Raw genomic sequence first — 14,648 nt, 5'->3', positions numbered from 1 at the left:
AGTGCCAGCAGACGACGCCCGAATTATCTTGTATTCTTGCGCCACGCATGCTATGCATTACATTGAATATACATAAATATAGGTATACTTCTTACTTTATATTTTATCTTTGAATACGCCATTCGAAATGTGAATATATGTTATTTTCTTTATATCTTCTTTGACAGATTTTTTATTTTTAACAAAATAAAAATAAATATCATTTTTATTAAGAAATTAAAGAAGAATTTTAATAACCAAACTTTTTCAAATTTTTACATAATTAAAGAATTTTACGTAATTAAAGAATTTTAGTGTTTTTCTAAAATAATTATATTTCATATGCTTGATGGCTAATATAAATATAAATTGAAAAAAATATTTATAATAGTGAAATTAAAATTGCAGTTAACGAATTTTTCTCATATTCTATTATTTGTTTTTCTCATTGTATAATAGTCTCAATAAAATATTATTGTTTTTATTATTTAATATTATTATTTTGGTAAATTTTTTTTATTACAATTAATAAATATATATAGTGATATAAATATATATAATACATATATAATACAAGTATAAAACTGTAAGGACAATCCATCAACTATCATACAACTTTAAATTCCCGAAACAATTGGACCAAATAATGAGAATCATGCATGAGTGCAATGAGGATGTGCTGATTGGGATGAATAGCTCATATTGTCGGGAGAACCAAAAGCACCCAGAGCTTGTATATAGAGTCTCTGATCATTATAAAATGTCTTCTTCATTGTATTATACTTACACTTTGTTGCATGTTACAAAGATAGAGATTCATTTATTTCATTGTATTATAAATACATTAATCATAAGAATAATTTACTTACTTAAAAATTCAAAATATTTTAAATTATTAATTAAAAACAAAAACAAAAAATAAAATTCTATATTAGTTATTAATTTTACAATTATTTTTAATAAATTTGTACAATCGATGTACTCTTATCACTATACAAAAATATTTTGATCGATAACTATAAGCGGTAGATTCTTTTTTATCTTTAATTATTATTTTTCACATAACATCGATATCTCCGATATATATATGTATATTATAAAGAACTTATTTATAACTTTATTCTTTATAAATTTCAAATTAATTCATGCATCAGAATAAAAATATAATATATTGTATTATAGATTTTTTTAAAGATATAATATTGCTCATTACATTATCATGAATTTTATTAATTTATAAGATTTACAAGTTAATAATTTCAATTATATTAAAAAATACGAAGTTAGTTAAAACAGAAACAGTTACTGCACTTCTTTAAAAAAATTTACAATGTATACTTTATGAATATTGGTTATCACGATGATTTTAGGTTATGTTACTTTTATTACATGTAATACTTTATTATTGTAATAATCTTATTTCAAAAAAATAATGTGTTAATACATTGCAATCAATATGTATTTAAAAAAAAATACATATAATAATAAACAATGAAGTACGTATTTTGTATTTCACAAAAGAAAAATTCCACAAATCTTCCAAAACATATGTACATCAGCTGATTCTCCCACTCTTCCATTTTTCAACAGACAATGTATACTGGAATTCTTACCGACTAGATAATAGAATTGGTTACGTCGTCGTACTCATTTTCCATATTGTCAACAAAGAAATCATCGTACACGAACAACCAAAGCATCGTAAAAGCTAATGGCAGATTATGAAATTGTCAAATCGAAAAGGTATGTATTGAAGAATTTTAAATATAATTTTTTTGTAACTGTCATTCGTAATTTTTTTTTTAATTTATGGCTTTCATTTTTTGGCGACTTTATAGTTTATCATAATTTTCTATACATCAATTTTCTATAAATACATCATTTTAATTGTATCAATTTTCGCATTCGAAATTTAAATTAAAAACTTTTAATTTACAACGTTCTTATATTGCCACAGAAATTGTCATTATAATTAATAGATTTATATTATAGATACCGTACATGTAGAAGTATTTTGAAACGCTACATATATATATAAAAGAAAAATGATTATGGAAGTCAAAGAGTTAACTATGTCATGTTGGATTGCTTTTCAAGGTCACGTGCCAAATATTTTTAGCACGAAGAATCATAACCAAAGAAATATGTAGAGTTAATTCCATTTCGAGTTTATTTTACACAAATACGTAGGTAATTTCTTTTTTAATCTACGCATTAAAGTCTTCAAAATTGATTTTACATATGTATTATATTATGTTTATCATGCTTATCACTTGTCAGATTATTATATATATAATGTCTAATAATTTTTCAAGTTCAGTATTTTAAATCATAACATGACATTTGTAAAACTACATTATAACAGTATCGAAAAATATAATGATATAGATAATCAATGATCTACACATAAATAACACATAAATTTATTAAAAAATTATTATTACACATATCATTAGTTTTTATTAATCCTAATTATTAATTATGTAAAAATACTGTTACATAAATGTGATTTTATAAATATTTATAAATATACAATTTATGAAAAATTGAATATATTTCGTTTATTTATACAATCTTCTTGAATTTTTTTATTTGTTAGCTGGTTTTGGGAATGGTTTAGCTGGTCTGGCTCATCTTCAACTATGTTACGTGCTGCGGAGAAAAAAATTCTTTCTTGTAAGTTTTTTTTGTTAAACAAATTTTTTGAAAAATAAATTAGAGACATTTAGAGATATATTTAAAGACATTTGAGATAAAATAATCTTTTGTAATAAATTATAATTTTAATGATATTTTATTTGATTTGAAATTATTAACTATATGATTTAAGAACTATTGTATTTGATATAGGTTTGAGAACAGCATATAGAGGATGGTATGTGGATATAGGACCAGTTGTAGGAACATCAGATAAGATATGGACCATTTCTTTGAATGAAGAATCAACAAAAACACCAATTGTCTTATTACATGGTTTAGGAGCAGGTGTGGCATTGTGGTGTTTAAATCTTGATGCATTGGCTTCTCAAAGGCCAGTATATGCTATTGACATATTAGGTAAAAATAAAATAATTATAATTTCATTTATAGTTTTATAATATGTAAAATATAAATTTATATTTTTTTAAATTTATTCAATAATATTTAAAATAAAAAGCCATATATACTAAAGATATATATTTTGTTTTTAAGTATAGTTATTATATGATTCATAGATAAAATTGAACTTTAGAATTGTATATAATTTATAATATATAATATATATAATAAAATAATACGAAGTGATTTTTTTCATATTTTTTAAATATTTGTTATTATTATTTGTTTTATAATATTTTTATATCATTATTTTTTAAACTATAATATATTTTGGTTATCATCATATTTGTTTGTTGTTTATTTTGCTTCTCTGAAATATATATTAATTTTTTATTCAGGTTTCGGTAGAAGTAGTCGTCCTGTTTTTAGTAACGAAGCTCAAGAAGCTGAAAGTCAATTAGTTCGCTCTATTGAGGAATGGAGAAGAGAAATGCAGTTAGAAAAATTTGTACTGTTAGGTCATTCAATGGGTGGTTTTCTTGCAGCATCATATAGCATGCAATATCCCGAAAGAATTAAACACCTGATTCTTGCCGATCCGTGGGGTTTTCCGGAAAGACCTGTAGATCGAATTTCCAGAGTTCCTATGTGGGTAAAAGTTATAGCATATGTAATCGAACCATTAAACCCACTTTGGCCAGTCAGAGTAGCTGGTCCATTTGGTTAGTTCCTATTTTAGCATATTTTCATGTGCTAAAAATAAAAAGGTCTTATATAATATTAATTTGTAAAATATATACAAAATTTAAATACTGTTTTATAACATATATAATATTATTTTTTTTTAGGACAATGGTTAATTGAAAAAACAAGGCCAGATATAGTAAAAAAATTTGCACCTATATTAAAAGATGATACTGCTGTGATTTCACAATATTTACATCAGTGTAATGCTCAAACACCATCGTAAGTTTTTAAAATTTTTAAAATAAAAATTGTTGAATTTTAAAATTTTAAATTCAATTAAAAAGTATTTTCATTTGAATTTTTAAATATAAAACGCAAAAATTAATTTTTTATATATTTAATAAAAAGTGGTGAGAGTGCATTTCATGCAATGATGCAACATTTTGGCTGGGCCAAAAATCCTATTGTTAAAAGAATGGATAAATTAAATCCAGAAATTCCAATAACTTTATTATATGGTAGTCGATCTTGGGTTGATAATTCATCTTGGGAAACACTTAAGCAAGCTAGAGCATCATCTTATATTAATGTTCAGGTAAATATAAAACATAAAAATAAAAAAAAATAAAAATAAAGAAATAGTATAAACAGAAATTATAAATTTCTTTTTAAAATAATTTTAATAATTATATATTTATATATTTTTATAATTATAGGCTATAACAGGAGCAGGACATCATGTTTATGCTGATAAAAGTGAAATTTTCAATAAATATGTATTAGAAGCATGTAATCTAAGTGATTCCATATCCCATTTAACAGCATCAGATATTCGATCAAAGTCTATAAATGAACAACAAATTTCATTAATTTTAACAAACGAGGAAGTTGATTCTAAAACCGCGAAAGGACAAGAATTGAACACGCCATAAGCACGATCTAGTTAAAATTTATTTAAAATTTAAAAAGTATAAAACTTGATGATTGAATCGTACTGTTTTGACTTTAATTGCAGTCAAATGACTGCATGAATTGTGTGATTTAGATTAGATATATATGTATTACAACGTACCAAACAATAATTACATGTTGATTAATGTTATTTAATTATTTTCTAATTTATGTTATACTTTGTTAATGCTGTAATTTATAATTTCTTGAATTGTTTCAAGAATAATGGAGCTCAATTCTTAGTTTAAGCTCATTGATTTATCATTTATATTTCTAAACAATAGTTGAATATTAAAATATCTAATTTTTTTTATAAATTTTAATTTCTTCATAAGATTGTATATTTTAATAAAATATAAATATATTTTAATAAAAATTCAAAAGAATAATAGTACTAATTATAGAAATATTTAAATATTTGTGCTTGATTAAAAGCACAATGTGTAATATTAAAATCAAATTCAATCAATGGGATCAACAATTTTCACGAATATTCGTGTATGTATGTATATATATATATATATTATGATATATATCGTATATATATATAAATAAATCATATTATAAATTTAACAGAGAAGATCAAATTGTATATTATGTACAAATATATTATATAACAAAATTAAATGTAGAAATAAATATTGTTGATATTAATTTTTTATGTTTATATTAAAAAATTTGTCCTATTCTAAATATTTCGTATACTATTATTTATTTATTACCGTTTTCTTTTAAATTCATCATGAATGGAATTATCATTCTCATCAAAAACATCATAATCATTTTCAGAAAAATCATCATAATTATTTTCAATCTTATTATTAACATTTTGTTCTTCAAAATTATAAATAAAATCATTTAATTTAAAATATTTTTTCTTATTTTTTTTTCTTTGCTCTTTTTGTCTTTCATTTAAAAATTTAGCAAATTGTTCTTGATATTCATTATCAATTAAAAAATTCGAAATATTTTTTACATCAAACTTAGAAAGTGGATTTGAATATTTATTTATATTTACTGTTTCTTTTTTCAATGATTTATTTAATGAATTTTTAATCTAGAAAAAAGATATTTTTAAATATATTATTATTTTTGATTCACTATTTTTAATTATTTTGTATATGTATATGATATACCTTTGACATGATTCGAAAATGATCTAATCCAAATATATCATGTTTCATTATAGGTATAGTTATACTGAATTTATCTTCTTTATTATTATGTACATCCTCAATGTCAGAAGAGGTAATAGTATGATGTATAGCATCTGGATATGGACTTGGTATATAATCTTTCTCAAACTCTATAATTTTCAATTTTTCTTCTATTTTTTTCATAATTTTAATACCTTTACATTTAACAAATTGAATAGGAGGTACAATGCCTATTACACGAAGTTGAGATAACTTATGTCTTAATTGAAAAGCACATTTTTGTAATAGTTCTTCAGTGTCCAATTTCTCAGCATTATTGTCTATCCAATAAACATTAATAAGTTTAAAATCTGGAGTTATTTTTATATGTGAAATTTCTATATTTCTATTTAAAATTTCAGGTTCTATTTCTCCAGTTGACATCATATCTGTAATATGTTCCATAAAAACTTTATTCAGAACATTCATTCTTCGTTGTGTATGCACAGAAATTTTATTTTCTGATGCTACATAAGTAGTAGGATTTATATCTTCAATTGAATATCTATTTAGAAATATTATTTAATTAAAAAATTATATTTAAAATTCTAAAACATGAAAAAGTAATATACAAAATTTATGAAATTTAAGATGTATAATACCTTTTTAATTTATTTTTGTTTAAAAGCTTGTTCATAAATTTGCTTTGTTTCCATATATTATATTTTATGGAATCACTGAAAATATATCTAAATATTTGTTTTACACCAAATATTTGTGTATTTTGTATTTTAATAAGAAAATACATATTTTTACTCATTTCTTTCAATATAACATTTTATTAAAAAGATTTATTATTATTAGTATATTATTTAAATATTACAAGAAATCTTCTTTATAATAATCATTCATGTAAATTATTTTAGGTTATATACTTCATTAGTATATTTAAAAATTATAATTTTAACTTAATATTTAGATATATATAATATAATAAATATAAATAAATTGATACTTTTATTGCTTAAACATAATCTAGATTTATAAATAAAAAAATTTTATAAATTAAAATTTCAATTTAAATTTGTTTAAACTGAAATATATAACTCGTTCAACTTTTATTTAGTATGGACGTCTTTTAACAGTCCTAAAATTTCTAACCTATTAACTTTTGACATTAATATAAAATTTTATATTATTATATTTTAGATAATTTTTAAAGTTTTTATTTTAAAAAATTTAAAATAAAATTTTTTTATTTGTCATTAATCTATAAAAAACTAAAAATTTATAAATGGAAAACAAAAATTCAATATATTTTTTAAATATTTAGTGTTCGTTATTTTTATAACAATTGAACTAGTATAACATATAAAATTTCCGATTTTTATTTTTCTAATTTACTTTCGAATTACAATACTATGTACACATAAACTATTTAATAATTATTATATACCAATAAAACTCTTTACATTTTTATGTTATCTAAAAGAAATCGTTAGAGGAACTGCCATAAGTCCGTAACGAGAAATTCTTTCCTCATCGAACTATATTCTTTTAGCTCGAAAACTAGCAAATACATCATTTATGTTATAATTATTATGTGTAACAGCAAATCGAAAAATTGTTAACACAATCATGTTACGAATTTCATTCGTAAGAATTAATTATTTTTTCATTTACAAATTTCGTTAGAAAATTGTTCTGCATTTATGAAATTTTTTTTGAAAAAACGAAAGCGTTTTTCAATCCTAAAAAGTCATTTTTATCTTAATAATAATTACTTGTAATTAAATGTATCGTTTGGTAATAATAATAATAAAAAAAAAAAAGATTTAATGAGATCAAATGTCAAATTTGAAAAAAAAACTTACAACTAATAAACATATCGTTGGATTTGATCGAAAATCGAAAATTTCAACTCGTAAAACGAATGAAATTTCGAAAAACGCGCGAATAAGTTATTATACTCGAAAAATCAAATAATATAATATATCATACGATTACCGCATTGAAAATTTTTGTTTAGATTCAAACTTATATGCCTAAATTTAATTAAATATCACCCAAATCGTATTTGCATACTTCGAGCATTCAACTGCTTTTACAGCATGCTTAAAACTAGTAGTAAAATTACATCTCTTTTACCGTCTATGGCCGTAACTCTTACAAATTCATCATACATTATATATAAGTTACATGTATAATTTCAGAGACAATATATAGCTCCATCAAAATACCACTGATCAGTGATATCAATAAAAGTCAGAATAATTTCCAGTGAAAATGAAATACGATAATATATTCATAATAATTAATTGATAAATATGTGATATATTTTTCTTTTAAAAACTTAAAATAATTTTTAAATTATTTATATTTTTTGATAATTCTTGTAATATTGTAATAATGAAATGCTTAATTAAAAAATATTATAATACATAAAATTATCAATAAAACTATATCTATGAATGAATGGAAAAAATGTCCAAATTTTTTACGTTTTGAAAGTATTTCCTCAAAATGATGCTTAAAATATCTCTATTTCAATTAAATTTATTGAAATAATTTAAAAAAGCACTGGAAATAAAACTCTGGCTTTATTCAATATAACAATATCGTATCCTTACATACGATCAGGTATTATACGGGCCTTTTCTCTGTTTCTAACATGATCATACCTGAGATGCGAACATTAATTTATTTTAAGCCACACAGCCAAGAAACAAAAATTCAACTTCAAAATGGTTGTTCCCTACTTTTTGATTTAAAAAAAATTGTTTATTCAATGAAAACGAAGATATACTTCGAAAATAATATTTTTCTTTTGTTACCTATATTTTCAATAACTTATTTCGATATTCAACTGAATTTTTTCTTATTGATTCTGCGTACGTCGTTCACCAATTATATTTTCTAATTTACGTGCAACGAATGCAGTTGTCTTTTTGATCGGGGATGTTCCTTCTGACATCTCCACGTCGGTATCATCCGATAAAAGTCGCTTGCCAACAGATCTTTTTGGATCGACGGAAATCATCATTTTATTAATAGCCTCCAAATCCTAGAAAATAAATAAAATAAAAATAATATATATTTAATATATACATATGTAATTTTTCTATTATATAAAATAAAATTATTTCTTAACCTTTGCAGGGCTACGACTAAAACAATAACTAAGTTGTGGTGCTGGAGAAGCTGAAATAGCTTTCGGATCTAATGTACGCGTCATAATACTACTAGTAACACGTCTCACTGGTGAATTTGCAGGAGGTTTTCCTTTTGGAAGTGGACTTAATGACAGATTCATTACACTGCCGCGTACTAATCCAAATTTATTTGCCATCTCTTTTACTTGTGGTACATATACTGTATTATAAAATTTTATTAAATCACCACGTGTTTCTTCACCAAAATTTTGCGAAGTACCAGCCATATTCGTAGGTGTAGGAGGTGCTACATTAGTTTCTTTGTCTGATACATCTTTTTGTCTAATTTCTTCGTTGTTCTTCTGTGACTCACCGGATGGTGTTTTAGCTATAAGTACTGATCTATATATATGGGACTCTGCTTGTGGTTGTAATCGATAACATCGCATGATTTCAGTAAACGAATTCTTTTCCATTTTTACCAACTTGCATATTACATAAATTGCACACATTAAAATTTGATCTAGATGACGATCCTTCATTAATTCTGTTCGTTCTTTAATCGAATATTCAAAAATTGTCCATATCTTTTTTTTTAAATCAATATCCATTATTTCTAACGATCCACATAAATCTAGCATACGTACGCTAGCTAGATTATAAAATTTTCTGAAAAATAGTGCAACAGAACCGGTTCGTTTTGGTTTTGCTGATTCTCTATTAATTGTTACAGTTTGTATTGGTGCAGCCGTTGTTTGTACAGTAGACGATCTTGGAACCGTAATCTGTTCAGGTAAAAAAAGTATTCTCGAATTGCTATCGATAGTTAAAACTTTCGATGGTAAGACACTTTGACCTGTTCCTCGCAAAACACTTTGTCCACCAATTCTGGTATCTGAGAATAATCGTTTTTTAGCTACACCAGATGCTGCGACAGGAGATTGAAATCTTTCCGAGGCTGAGGAAATAGGACTTTGTTGTACATCGTGATGAGTGCCACGATCTAAAGCAATTCTTCTCAATACCGGTTGTCCTGGAATATTTGGATCAACAGTTTCTAACATGCCAGGCAAAGAAACTTCTTCACAACTTGGAACACCTTCTGGTGTAGATTGTATAGCATTCCATAAAGGACTGTCACTTTGCCATGCAAGTGATTCTAAAATCTTTTCCTCTATTTGATTCAAATGCTTTACAACATCACGAGATAATTGATCTTCTGCTCTAACTATAATTTCTATTACTTTATAGAAATAATAAGCATCTAAATTCAGAGCATTTAGAATCCAAGGAAAAATTTTGTCATTACTTTTGTATGAATAAATGACTATTTCTAGACAACAGGCAAATAAGCACTGAATAAAAATTTCTTTTGTAAGAAGATTCTATAACATAATCAAAATAAGTATTATTCAACTAATTTTTTTTTATTTAATTTTTAAATAATTAATTATCAAACCTACCGTTACATCGTAATTTGGTTTCTTGCGTTTTTCATCATTTAAAATCATTTCTAAGAGACGATAAAAAAGAGTTTGACCTAAATAAAGTCTTTTTCTTCCAAAATCTGAAGTAGTCTCATTTGCATTTGTACTTCTGTTGTAATTAGCACAAAATTGTTCACCAAGTTCTTTAACTTTTGTTTCAACGAGAGTTTTTACATCTTGAGAACAATTATTTAAAATTTGTAACAAATTTTCACTTGGTGAAGTTTGACCTGCCAACATAGCTTGGAGTCTAATTACACTTTGTGTTGCTGTAGATACTGGTGTCACATTAGTAATATCTTTTTGTCTAAGATAACTACGTCCAGTTAATGGAGTAGTTGGAGCTAAATGTTGTATCTGCTGTAAACATTATACATTTTTTTTTAATATAAATATTTTTAAAATTATTTTTAGAAATTACATATATGTATAATTATTTTAATACTCACTCCACTATTTTGTTCTTTTTTCATTTGAAATTGTTCATGAAGATCACCAATATTCATCATCTGTGTAGGAGATCCAATATTATTACTAGCATCATGGCCTGTAAAAAAAAAAAAAAAAAAAAAAAGATTGCAAACAATATCTGTAAAAATTTATTGTATTCTATTCTTCAAATATTTTTGAAAAAGATTACAAATATGCACAATACAGATTTAAAAAATCCATCAATTATTCTGGAGATAGGTATTTAGGATAAAATGACAAACATTAAGGAATAAAATAAGAAAAAATATTAACATAAATGCTTGATCATAACATGAGCTTAAAAATAACTTCAAAAATTAATGGAAATCATTTCGTGTCAATTAAATATGCATTATTATATAGAATTATATGAAATTATCATAAAAAAAAGTAAAATTTTAATATAAATATTATTCATGTTAAAGCATAATGCTATTAACCATTAACCTTATTATTATTTTTTTATAGCAGCTTTCTACATATTATAAACCTACCTCTTATAAAAATATGTTTAGATAATCTAGCATGACAAGCTAGATCTCCTCCAACTATTTCCAAACTTGATATTCCATTTAATCTCACTCTCCTCCAATCAGCTATACCACAATTAAGACAAAGCAGACACAAATAGTTAACAGCAAGAAATGAAAATTATTCAAAAAGACAAAATAAAGATTACCAGATATTTTGTCCTTTATTAAAAAATGCAAATCAAAAAAACATAAGCAAATCTACTGGGTGTCCTGTAACTGATGGTACAATTGAATAGAAGTGAAATTGGCTATTTCCCGATTAAATACGATTAAATTATCGATAGAAGATAATTTAATATATAAAGATAAGAAAAAAATATAAAATAAATTTTTTCATTTAAAAATTATTCACGAAAATTGAATTTAAAAATTTGTAATTAATATTAATTATATGATCCTCGATTACGATTATATCGATTTAGCTGTACATATTCAATCTCGATTTTGTCAAAATTTTATGCAATAAAATTTTATTTTACATTTTTTATTTATTTTCGCATATAAAGGAACTATCTATCAATAATATCCCACCAGGAGTTAGCCAATTTCACTTATATTTGAAAAATTTTTAAACTTGATTTGAATGAAGCCTCAAATAAAAAAATTTTATTCTGCATTTTCAATTTATTTTTTTACGTACAATCATCCTCTGTCTGATTATACTATCAATTATGGAACATTATATAAAATAACTTTGAAAGTTTTATTATTTTTAACTAATTATATACAAACATGAAAATTTACTATCTTTTTTTAAATAGCAATATTTTCTAATTATTTATTTAAATATAATAGGATTTCATTTTAATTTAATATATACATTACAAATGTAAAGTTTCTTATACATTAAAAGAAAAAATTTAAATTCTATAAAGTTATACTCTCAAATTTGATTTACAAGCACTTTGATTTATTAAAGCAAAAATAGATAAAAATAAGCATACAGGCATACAGCATTATTTCATTTTATATACAAGCTTTTTATTAAGCAAGTTTGAAAGCTAGTTTTATAAAAATACTAATAAAGAAAGAAAAAAAAAAAAACAATTACCTAAGAAAATCCTTTCATCAAAGTCTCCAACACTTAATACATGTTGTTCATAAACTCTATTGATAGCTTTGCTATTGCCATCAAAATTGAGAGCTTCTAAAATACCAGAAAAGTTTGACTGATCACCACGTAAAACTCTTTCATTGAACAATTTATTAATATGATTCTTCAAATAATATTCCTTAATTACTTTAGCTTCAACTGCAATAGCCTCATGACGTTCACATAATAAACTAACTATACAATTTGCTGTCTGTGGTGGAGTATAATTCTCATCATTGAAATTTGATGGTAAACCTGTCAAAAAGTATATAAATGAAAACAATTTTTTTTTATTTGATATTATGTAGTCAGCACATATTTACCAGGAAAATTAGGATTTAAAAGATCCTTTCTATTAGCCAATAAAGCATTGCTATATATAAGATCACAACATACTAAAAGAAGATGATAAGAATTAACCAAATCATCAGAAATATCTGGAAATGCTCCTTTTATACAAATAAATAAAGTCCAACAAAATTCAAATACTCTTGCAGGTGTGCAAGGCATTGCTTTGTGCCTTCTAGATCTTGGTGGTCTTGAAATATCATCTACAGGATCTTTAAATATATCAGTGAAAATTGGTTGATACTTTTTGAATATAACCATAGAAACAGCAAAGTTTCCTTCTAGTTTTTCAATCTTTGAACGAAAATCTTGTGGCATATTAGCCATATCAGCCCAAGACTTACTTTTTGTAAAAAATTGTATTAAAGGAAGATTACACAATTGTAATAAACGTGTCAATGAAACACAATTGCCTTCCACATTAGTACCAGTTTTTCCAACAGTAGGTATAGAAGACTTACGACAAGCTACATATAATGCACACCCTATCCAATGTAATTGATCACCCTAAAAAAACAAATAATCTTTATATATGAATAATTATATATAGAAAAAATGTAAAATGTAAAAATGTAAAAAATGTATATAAATCTTATATTTTCATGAATAACATTAAACAAATAAATTATAAAAAAATATAAATAAATGAAATATATAAAATTTATAAATCATTTAATTTATAAATCATTAATCAATTTATAAATAATATAAGATTAAATTGTGATAGTCATAGATCTAATTTTTTTATAATTTAATTATTGTTTAGATAAAAATATTTCTTATATTCTTAAATCAACACACTTAATTAAAATTTTATCTTATTGTTTTAAATTGGTGCGCTTTAATCATCTGAGTAAAACAAAGTGCGAATTCAGCAATATTAATTATTAAACAATTTGTATATCATAAATAAATTGTAAAAGCAATATATATATGATTCATGGATAAAAGATAGAGAAATTAAAATGCTTAAACTTAAACAATTAATACGATATGAAATAATTCTCAATAATAAGTAATTCAAAAAATACCTCAAGAGTATAATTTTGTCGAATAGTCTCATAAGATTTCCAAGCTTCAGATGCAGCAGTTGCATCCATATTTAATTTCTGACACAAATCTTGATGTCTACTATAAGTAGAATCTTCTACATCATCTGACTGTCCCATTTTTATCGAAAAACTCCAGAAAAACCACAAAAAAACACGATTAATTTATACTCCTACACAACCAAGTTGCGCCATACGAGAGCTCCGTGAGGGCTTGGCGGGAAACGATATGAGCTCCGCCATGTTTGCCATGTTGGCGGGAAATGTAGAATGGCCATTATAAGAAAAAAATCCTTAGGTTGATTTTGCACAAAAATTTAATATATTTTCTAACTAATTTATTTTTTAAATAATGTGTAATATATCTTAGATTATAAAAGGAATGAGACATTTTTGTTGAAAATTTTTTTAGACGTTAAATATTCATTATTAGTTTTTATAATTTTTAAAACAGTGAAATCAAAATGGGCGGCAAAATTTTCATAAAAGATTTTCATAATTTTAAAGAAGTATAGCACATGATTTATTATTTATAAAATGCATATATAATACTTTTTGCATATAAATAATAAAATGAAACTAAGATTATTTTATAAAATAGCTATTTGTTAACAGAATCTATGAAATTTTTAATAAGATAATTCAATTAAAAATACAAATCTTTTTTATCATGATTAGAAATATTTTCTTACTGCTCTTGTATTGCAAAATACATATTTTTTT

At 23.8% G+C, this 14,648-nt stretch overlaps 3 protein-coding genes across 11 annotated transcripts; 1 reads left to right on the top strand and 2 right to left on the bottom strand.

Moving 5' to 3' along the window:
* The first annotated feature begins 1,577 nt into the window (after positions 1–1,577).
* On the top strand, positions 1,578–4,984 carry LOC122714777 ((Lyso)-N-acylphosphatidylethanolamine lipase). 4 transcript variants are annotated; one of them, XM_043936435.1, is made up of 8 exons: positions 1,578–1,722; positions 1,972–2,165; positions 2,579–2,655; positions 2,830–3,036; positions 3,417–3,740; positions 3,867–3,984; positions 4,114–4,300; positions 4,422–4,984. In XM_043936435.1, the coding sequence occupies exons 3-8, from the start codon at positions 2,622–2,624 to the stop codon at positions 4,635–4,637; spliced, it is 1,086 nt and encodes a 361-aa protein (XP_043792370.1). In that variant the 5' UTR covers positions 1,578–1,722; positions 1,972–2,165; positions 2,579–2,621; the 3' UTR covers positions 4,638–4,984. The 4 variants fall into 4 exon arrangements, with proteins under 4 accessions (XP_043792370.1, XP_043792367.1, XP_043792366.1 ...); XM_043936432.1 differs by having other exon boundaries at positions 1,972–2,169; XM_043936434.1 differs by having other exon boundaries at positions 1,700–1,722; positions 2,077–2,169.
* Positions 3,634–6,621, bottom strand: LOC122714778. The gene is made up of 4 exons (XM_043936436.1): positions 6,455–6,621; positions 5,793–6,357; positions 5,379–5,713; positions 3,634–3,771 (listed from the first exon to the last, which is right to left on the bottom strand). The coding sequence occupies exons 1-4, from the start codon at positions 6,610–6,612 to the stop codon at positions 3,765–3,767; spliced, it is 1,065 nt and encodes a 354-aa protein (XP_043792371.1). The 5' UTR covers positions 6,613–6,621; the 3' UTR covers positions 3,634–3,764.
* A 479-nt stretch (positions 6,622–7,100) lies between these two features.
* On the bottom strand, positions 7,101–14,127 carry LOC122714655 (retinoblastoma-like protein 1). 6 transcript variants are annotated; one of them, XR_006346683.1, is made up of 9 exons: positions 13,908–14,127; positions 12,852–13,383; positions 12,487–12,783; positions 11,397–11,498; positions 10,881–10,978; positions 10,408–10,791; positions 8,944–10,329; positions 7,667–8,856; positions 7,101–7,543 (listed from the first exon to the last, which is right to left on the bottom strand). XR_006346683.1 is itself a non-coding variant. In XM_043936183.1 (9 exons), the coding sequence occupies exons 1-9, from the start codon at positions 14,043–14,045 to the stop codon at positions 8,671–8,673; spliced, it is 3,051 nt and encodes a 1,016-aa protein (XP_043792118.1). In that variant the 5' UTR covers positions 14,046–14,127; the 3' UTR covers positions 7,101–8,670. The 6 variants fall into 6 exon arrangements, 5 of the variants coding, with proteins under 5 accessions (XP_043792118.1, XP_043792115.1, XP_043792116.1 ...); XM_043936183.1 differs by having other exon boundaries at positions 7,101–8,856; positions 12,487–12,604; positions 12,677–12,783; XM_043936180.1 differs by having other exon boundaries at positions 7,101–8,856.
* Positions 14,128–14,648: the final 521 nt, after the last annotated feature.

This window comes from Apis laboriosa, unplaced genomic scaffold (assembly GCF_014066325.1).
Source record: "Apis laboriosa isolate Shangri-la unplaced genomic scaffold, ASM1406632v1 scaffold34_cov151, whole genome shotgun sequence".
In the NCBI taxonomy this organism is placed as follows: domain Eukaryota; kingdom Metazoa; phylum Arthropoda; class Insecta; order Hymenoptera; family Apidae; genus Apis; species Apis laboriosa.
This window is presented reverse-complemented; position numbering and strand designations above follow the sequence as displayed.

Coding starts and splice junctions, on each gene's coding strand:
- LOC122714777 (XM_043936431.1), top strand. CDS start 1,691: ATGGCAGATTATGAAATTGTCAAATCGAAAAG. Junction 1,723..2,578: donor GAAATTGTCAAATCGAAAAG/GTATGTATTGAA, acceptor TTTATTTGTTAG/CTGGTTTTGGGAATGGTTTA. Junction 4,301..4,421: donor CATCTTATATTAATGTTCAG/GTAAATATAAAA, acceptor TTATAATTATAG/GCTATAACAGGAGCAGGACA.
- LOC122714778 (XM_043936436.1), bottom strand. CDS start 6,612: ATGAGTAAAAATATGTATTTTCTTATTAAAATACAAAATACACAAATA. Junction 6,358..6,454: donor AACAAAAATAAATTAAAAAG/GTATTATACATC, acceptor ATTTCTAAATAG/ATATTCAATTGAAGATATAA. Junction 5,714..5,792: donor ATTTTCGAATCATGTCAAAG/GTATATCATATA, acceptor TCTTTTTTCTAG/ATTAAAAATTCATTAAATAA.
- LOC122714655 (XM_043936180.1), bottom strand. CDS start 14,045: ATGGGACAGTCAGATGATGTAGAAGATTCTACTTATAGTAGACATCAA. Junction 10,792..10,880: donor AAAAAGAACAAAATAGTGGA/GTGAGTATTAAA, acceptor TAATGTTTACAG/CAGATACAACATTTAGCTCC. Junction 10,330..10,407: donor AACCAAATTACGATGTAACG/GTAGGTTTGATA, acceptor ATTATGTTATAG/AATCTTCTTACAAAAGAAAT.